Source organism: Henckelia pumila, chromosome 2 (genome assembly GCF_033568475.1).
Source record: "Henckelia pumila isolate YLH828 chromosome 2, ASM3356847v2, whole genome shotgun sequence".
NCBI lineage: Eukaryota > Viridiplantae > Streptophyta > Magnoliopsida > Lamiales > Gesneriaceae > Henckelia > Henckelia pumila.
The window spans coordinates 121,733,200-121,741,342 of NC_133121.1; the positions used below are offsets into that span (position 1 = coordinate 121,733,200).

Genomic DNA, 8,143 nt, shown 5'->3' on the forward strand with positions numbered 1-8,143 from the left:
AATAAAAATAATTTTTTTTGGAATAAAAGATACATTTTTCATGAGTGACACAAATGAAAGATCCATCTCACAAAACTGACCCATAAGATCGTCTCACATAAATTTTTTGTATTATAATACAAATCAATGTGTGTGATAATTCATGTATGTGCGTGGATCGGTGGTATATTATTATTATGATTATGATTATGATTATTTTTAGGAATAATAATATCTTTTGTTACAAGACTTTGCGGTCAAAGGGGAAAATTTCCAGGCACCCAAGAAAAAAATGCAGGAGAAACAAGCTAAAACTTTCATTAATTAGAATTCAAATAATCTTTCCGATCCATACAATATCATAAAACCATGAAGGAAGATCACCAAGAAAAAATTCTATAAAGTTTCTTGGAAAACCAAAGCCTCTCTAGCAAGTCGATGGGCTACTTCGTTAGAAAAAATCTAAAAATTCGATATGCTCCAAAGTTATAAAATCTGTAGAGTCAAGTAGATCTCGATGGGCTGTGTCGGTGGTACGTATATAATCTATATATATATATAAAAGCAGAGTTTTTACTAAATATAGTAGTTTTTCGCCAAAACATACTTATTATAAATGAAAATTATGGATGAAATTTTGTTAAAACTATAGATAATATTTTCGGTTCAAATAATAATAATAATATGATGATTAAGGTTATAGATAATGTATTCGGTTCAAATAATACTAATAATATTTTTTGTTAAATTTGTAAAAATAAATTTATACTTACTACTTTTATCAATGTTTGTTTTTTAATTTTAATTTATTTATTGTGTCCATATACAAATTAATCTTACCAAAAATATCGTAAATAATTTAAATATCGTGTATATATATGTCAAATTAATAATAAAAAATTTACGACACAACCTAAAATATTTATATATGCTTACATATAGTTTTCATAAATGATATATATATATATATATATATATATATATATATAATTAATTTCAAAACTTTCCAAATTCATATTGAGATTGAAATTAAGAACATTGAAAATATGAAATAACTTTAAATATATCTGCATCGATTATAATATTTTATTAATTTTTTTATTTTAGGTTTATCGATTTTTTTCTTATTATTATTATTGTTATTTAATTGATGTATTTTTTTAAAAAAATAATACATTCATAATTATTTCTCATATATTTATGTGAATATATTGATTTTGAAATAATATTAAACAAAATAATATTAATATATTTGCATGTGTGAATCGTGATCAGCATATACATGTTATCAATAATAACTACCAACTATACAACAAATAATAACAAAATTGTAATAAATAATTTGATCCGTCTTTAAGAATTTTTATAATTCATTAAATAAATAAGTATTATCAATAAAATTTAAAATACTTATTTGAAATATTATTAATTTAATTTCAGTGAATTATGTACGTGTGTGAAAATTCTCATTAATTGTATATATATATTTTTCGGTTCAAGATTTGATATTTGATTGGATATTTCAAATTTTAAAATTTTATTGAATGTTTCAATATTTTAGGTTTCAAAATTTTTTTTATATCATGATTTTTTGTTCAAAATTTATCCGATGTTTCAAAATTTTAAAATTTTTGATTCAAAATTTAAAAAATTTTAATGTACCAATGTACGATTCAAAATTTGAAATTTGATCGTATATTATCGCTGTTTTTTATTTCAGTTAAATTTTATGTTCATATATATAAGTGAAAATTTTCATAAATGTTATATATGATAATATATCAATTTTTTTGTTCAAATTTGAAATTTGATTGGATGTTTGTATGTTATCAATACTTTATAATTTCAATTAATTTTTGGTCAAATATGTAAAAAAAAATTGTAAATTTTATATATAATAATGTACCAATTTTCGGTTTAAATATTGAAATTTCAAAGGATGCTATTAATACTTTATAATTTCTGCTAATTTTTTTTGTAACCATGCATATGTGTAAATTTCAATTAATTTCAGTTAAATTTTTTTGCCCCTATATATGTTAAAATTTGCATAAATGCTATAAATGATAATTAGGTTTTGCTTAAAATAATGGATGTTATGGCTGGACCTACCCGAAAAATATAGGATGCATTAAAATATATACAATGATGTATTGTTAGGATCGGTTGAAAGTCTAGAGGGGGGGTTAAATATAATTTCAAACAGTTTTTAGCTAAGTACAATGGAACTCGATTGATTTAAGAATGAGTTCAAGGTTTATCTTAGTGTCAAATGTAGTTTGGCAAACAGAATGTGTGCGAAAAGATGTCAAGCTACAGATTTAAAACACTTGGTGTAAATCAGTTTAGGAGTAGGTATGAAGTATGAGGATAAATGGTAAACTTAAATGACACAAGAAATTGTTTATGGATGTTCGGAGATTTTAAATACTCCTACGTCACCCCTTCTTCCACCTCGGAAGGATTCAATAGAAGACTTTGATTTATACCAGCAATTTGCACAAACCCAATCCGATTTAGGACTTAAACACTGCCTAAATAAGAACTCCTAATATATCTCCTTGGTTTCAGTCCTAGATTGATTTTACAGTAGAGTAAATACAACTCGAAATCTTTTAGCACAAAGATCGACCCTTCAATGGTCAGAATGATGTTTATCAGTGTTTGTGCTTTCTAGTTTCTTGATCAAGTCTTGAGCGTAAGATGTTTTTGAAATTTTAGCAGTAGCAGAGGTGTCAACCCTTTGAACTTTGATCAAGATCCCTATTTATAAGCTTTGGTTTGCAACGGTCATAATTTCAAAATGTTCTTCAGATAGGATTCAAATTATTTCCGTTGGATTTGTCACTATCATCAACGATCTCTGACGCCGACATTTCCTTAGTATCGCGGCATTACATTCTGCAGATGTGTCAGAGTACGGACGATCTTATCTGTGAATTCATTTGCGCAATCAGTTGGGCAATGGTACACTGAGCGTGACTGATAGATTCAGTTTAGTAGGGTAGACTGCTTTGTTCTCTGAGATAATCAGTTGAGTAAGGATGTACTGATGAATTCAGTTTAGCAAGGTAAACTGAGTTTAGTCGAGGTAGACTGAATCTTTCTTTGCATTTCAGTTTAGTGCTGATGTCATCATTTCCTGAATATCAGTTTAGCATTTTGCTTAAGTGGTTTGGCTTTCTTTTATAAATACCAAAACTAAATTTCCCAACATGTATCATTTTATTCAATTTATGTTATTATTTTGAGTGTTGTGTTATTTTTATATGTTTAGTTATTACTAATATTTATCATATTAAATATATAAAAAAATTTATATAATATTATGTTTTTTTCATTTTTAAAAGAGTATCGTTGTGAATGTTTGATATATTGATTGTTAGTAAATCAATTTTATATGTATATTAATTATAAACTTGATATAAATTTTTTATGATATATATTCTAAAAAATAATAATAATTTTTTATTTATTAAAATATTAATACTCCGTGTATCGCACGGGTGAAATACTAGTTATTAATAAAAGACAAGAATTCTTGGTCCTCAATATAATGTATGAGATATGTATTAGCTGCATGTATAGGAATTTTCACATGGGTTGCAAGACATTTAGATTAAATAATATTATAGTTTATTTCAGTTTCTCGCTGCCAACTGGTTAGGGATAGGAATTAAGAAGCAGAGAAAAATGTAAAGATCTCATTTGATTTTTACATTGTTAATTGGGACAGAGTTAAGGCGTCAGTTTTTGCACCCGTCTCCATCAATTCTGTCTCATTTATAGTACGTTATCATCTAAATTTGCAATGATATACTCGTTTTTTTTTAAATGATTTACTTACACATCCTCCAGCTAATTCAATCAATAAAAAAACATTTTCGCTCCCTTTAATTGAATTTTCTTTGTCCCTGGTTGTTAATTTAAATAAATTTTATCCACAACCATTTAAAATATATGACATACGTCTTAATTTGATGGACGCGATAAGCTAATTATAAGCTCCCAACTACAAAATATTTGTACTGTTTGTCTCGTGGAACAAGAAATTTAATTTAAAAAACGAAAAGATTTTCTTTGTTAATTTTGTTTGGAACACACCGAAAAATTAATATATATTTAGGATTTTGTGATGTGTGCATATGCATAATTTTTTTAATACATTATTTTTTATGTTATTTTCAGGATTGGCATGATGAATTAATTAAATGTTCAAAGTTTAAATTAAAAATATTAGTAATAATTTTTTTAAAAAAATCATAATTATAGATAAATTATAAATTATAAGTTAGTTACTTTATGTTGTTTAACATCATCAATATTGTTTAGATGAAGATATGATTATATATAATTTCCAAATTGATTAACTAAATTAATTGAAATTAGTTAGTATATATGTAGTATAGGGTGCATAATTTTTTTATTAAATAGTAATTTTGTAAAATTTATATAATATATAAATTGCAACAAAAAAAAGTTATGAAATGGTAATTTTTATGTAAAATATATTTATTATTTGGGAGACAATGATTTTGTGTTTGGTTTGTTGGATGTACGTGTTGATGATTAAAAGTTGGGCAATCTTTCACATGACCAAATTACCCTTCCTATATTATAATTTACATAATTTTGTTTGGTGGGTTTCCTAGCTATGGCGCGTTGTCCTGGTACCGTACAAATGGGGACTATAAATACCATCGATAATTAAGTAGGGACATAATCACGCATTTTCCATATTCATGAACAATGGCTTTATCACGTGCCTGAGGTCATCCATTTTGTTTGCAAATTAAAAACCGAGTCAAAAAATAAGGGATTCGTCTCATAAAATTGATCAATGAGATCGTTTTATAAAAATTTTTGTCTAAATGAATTAAGCTCTCGTGCAAACAACTATCTATATCTATAATTCAAGGTTTTATTCTTGTCCGTATATATTTAAAACAATATTTAACTCAAATTCTAATTTAATTTCAGAATTACAATCAATGGATTATGGATCATACCTATTACTTAATTTCTATGTACTCTTCTTATACGCAATTAATTTTTTTATTACACGTATTACACCCATTTAATTTATTACACACTTATCACTTTAAGATATTGATCATATCATGAATTTTTAAACAATAATTTTAAAATACTAAAATACATATTCCTCAAAATATATATGTGCTCGCAAATAAAGTAGGATATATTGGTACGTAGCTGCACAAAGTCTGCCCCAATACATCGTCTAGCTAGCTAGCTAGCATCTTGGAAAATCTTTAGGAGGGGGCAACATCGTGGCATTTGTGCCCTTTCCATTTTTAACAATGAACACCATCTCCATTCCCCAACTTATGTGACGCTCTAAATGACAATGCATGAGCCAAACACCTGCAATACACATGCATAAATTAATTTTAATGGATTATAATCTTATGCATATATGATTAATAAATAATAAACGGTGAGCATCTTTATAAACTAAAGTACGTACCTGGATTATTTGCTCTGAATCTGATGGCTGTCCATCCATTTCTTGGAACCGCGATCGTGTTTTGGAACGGAGGGTCGACTAGATTATAGTTCAAAGGATCCTTATCCTTATCGAAGTTTCCGAATCCCCATCCGACGACATAAAAGCTGTGTCCATGCAAGTGCATGGGATGATCTATACCGGCAACACTATTTGTCCCTTGGAAGACAAGTTCCACGGTAGAGTTATATTTAAGAACCCTAACCCTTGTTCCATTGCCCGACCTCCACAAGTCTTGGGGAACAAATGGTTCGGTGTAATTATATTTAAGTGGTGGATTACTTGGGAAATCTTGTGTGTAAACACCCTTTATCCGATCATAATAAGCTTGGAGAATGGAAACCCTAGGTAGAACGAAACTGTTGTTATTCAGGCTCGCTCCAAGTCTCCCGTTGAACGGCCCGGTGCAGTTTGTAGCATTATTGTCACACGGGAGTAAGTTGATAGAAAGCGTAAAGAACAAGATCGTGCTAGGGTTCAAAGGGACGTCAATGGGATGGGTTTTATCAGCCAAACTTCTGAGTTTCCCCGTAAAATTCGTCGACGCAAGGGTGTCGTTTATTGCGGGGAGAGTAGGGAGAGAGGGAGAAGATGGTGTAGTGTAGTTTCCTTGGTACTCAACGATGGCGGTAGTGGTCGTGTTGTCGAAAGTTGCAGCACTCGCATAAACCCTAGCAGCCATGTAATATTGGCTAGGTTTTTGGTTGGCTTCGAGCAAGAAATCGATGGTTTGGCCAGGGGAGATGGTGATGTAGTCGCTGATTAATGGCTTCGTGTAGCTCCCATCCGATCCGACGACTGTGATGTTGTGGTTTGCGATTTTGAAGAACATAATGTTGTTCATTACGGAATTCACCATTCGGAACAAATATGTCTTGCCGTATTCCACAATTACTTTGAACGTGTCTAAAATATTTCAGGAAAAAAAAATATATAATATGAGTTGAATATAATGTAGAAATTAATCGAGCTAGCTACATAGCTTAATTTTCCAAAGTGGAAAACATCAACTCGTTCACACGCCTTTCTTTTCCATTAATTGATTTTCGTGGGCATTGATTAGAAATTATAGAATTAAGCCACTTCTTAGGAATATTATTTGGTACTTAATAATTGATCATATATATGATTAATCAAGCACTAAATGCATCGTGACCACGTCCCAATTCTATCTCTATTAATACATGCAATTTTTAAATTAAACCTTTATAATCCCAAATGATCACCTCGTGCGTGCGCGTGCGTGCGTGCATTCACCTTCATTTTTAGGGTTAAATTTTAAATAAAAGGGTAATAGAGATTAACCATTTTTTGAGCATTGATATAAATCTCCAGGTTGGCCATTGATGAGGAAAGCATCAGACACATTTGGATCCCCTCCACTTCGTAGAAATTCACTCAAAACAGCCTGAATATCACTCTTCCACCACTCCCCTGCAATATAAAATTATTTATATAATAATAATAATAATTTTCAAGTCCAATTAAGCTACAGTATTTAGCTAGTATATATCATATTCTTCCTTAATTAAAGAACTTTAAATGTCCACAGTCTTCGTTCTTGGCAAGGACTAGTCGACTTGAAAATTTTGTAACATTAGTATTTATATAATATATATGTCACATCTATATAAAGAAAAAAGCAATCGAAACTTTATTTTCAAAGCTCGAAAGTCTTGAAAATGTTTCTAGAAATTAAATTTGCTTAATCAATTTCAACGAAGGCACCGGCCAGGGGGTACAAATTAAATACATAACAATTAGTTTCTTGTAATTTGAGGTAAACATTAATTAGTATTAAATGAAAAGAAAAACGAACCTAATATGAGTGGAATTTCTGCATAAGGTGTAGGAAAAGGATAGTCATTTTTTATCTTGGGGTAAACCACGAGTGCACCGTGCACGGTGGCTCGCGACCAGTCGCTATGGGCGTGCCACCACAGAGTTCCTATCTCGTCCGACAGAACAATCCTTTGGTTAAACATGGTTCCAGGCCGAATGGGGCATTGAGTAATGTACTCCGGTCCGTCCGACCACGGAAATCTTATCTGCTTCACACCATGCCTGCCGAATCAATCATTTTAACGTAAAATTAATCAGATATATATATATATATAGCATGTTTTGATAATCAAGAAAGCCAAGTTAGGATCGGATTGGATCGGAGGGGTCGACTTACCAATGAATGGTTATGTTTTCTTTGGCCTTGTTAATGACATCAATGACAATTGTGTCACCTTGGGTGACATATATAGTCGGTCCTGGAAATTGGCCATTTACTGTTAATATGCTCTTGTTGCTGCAAAGCCTGCTATAAGGTGTGTCCGTTACCTGTAATAATTAAATAAAATCACATTTTAATTAATTTGGTCAATCAAATTAGTGTACGTACGTTTGATATAGAGGATAAATTGAAAGCAAAAAAAAAGACACTTACCACAAAGTAATGGTGATGGGTCATTGCATGGATAGAAAGAGCAAAACCGAGGAACATAAAAGCCAACAAAGGCAACATTGCCATACTCGAAGATAACCTCATCATTTCTTTGAGGAATTAAATCTTTGTTGAAGTGGCCTTTTTGGGAAAAGTTATCGTAATCATATATAGAGAAGGAGAATTAGTAGAAAGTCAGAGGG

At 30.1% G+C, this 8,143-nt stretch overlaps 1 protein-coding gene across 1 annotated transcript; it reads right to left on the reverse strand.

The window, feature by feature from the left end:
* Window positions 1-4,989: 4,989 nt before the first annotated feature.
* LOC140885515 (laccase-14-like) lies at window positions 4,990-8,143 on the reverse strand. Its single transcript, XM_073292497.1, has 6 exons — window positions 7,944-8,143; window positions 7,686-7,837; window positions 7,326-7,570; window positions 6,812-6,940; window positions 5,468-6,412; window positions 4,990-5,364 (listed from the first exon to the last, which is right to left on the reverse strand). Exons 1-6 carry the CDS (start codon window positions 8,046-8,048, stop codon window positions 5,234-5,236), a joined length of 1,707 nt encoding a protein of 568 aa, XP_073148598.1. The 5' UTR covers window positions 8,049-8,143; the 3' UTR covers window positions 4,990-5,233.

Bases quoted from the DNA above. Each gene is read 5' to 3' on its own strand.
- LOC140885515 (XM_073292497.1), bottom strand. From the start codon at position 8,048: ATGATGAGGTTATCTTCGAGTATGGCAATGTTGCCTTTGTTGGCTTTT. The intron at 7,838-7,943 runs GTAAGTGTCTTT...TAATTATTACAG, and splicing joins CCCATCACCATTACTTTGTG to GTAACGGACACACCTTATAG. The intron at 5,365-5,467 runs GTACGTACTTTA...TGTGTATTGCAG, and splicing joins ATTCAGAGCAAATAATCCAG to GTGTTTGGCTCATGCATTGT.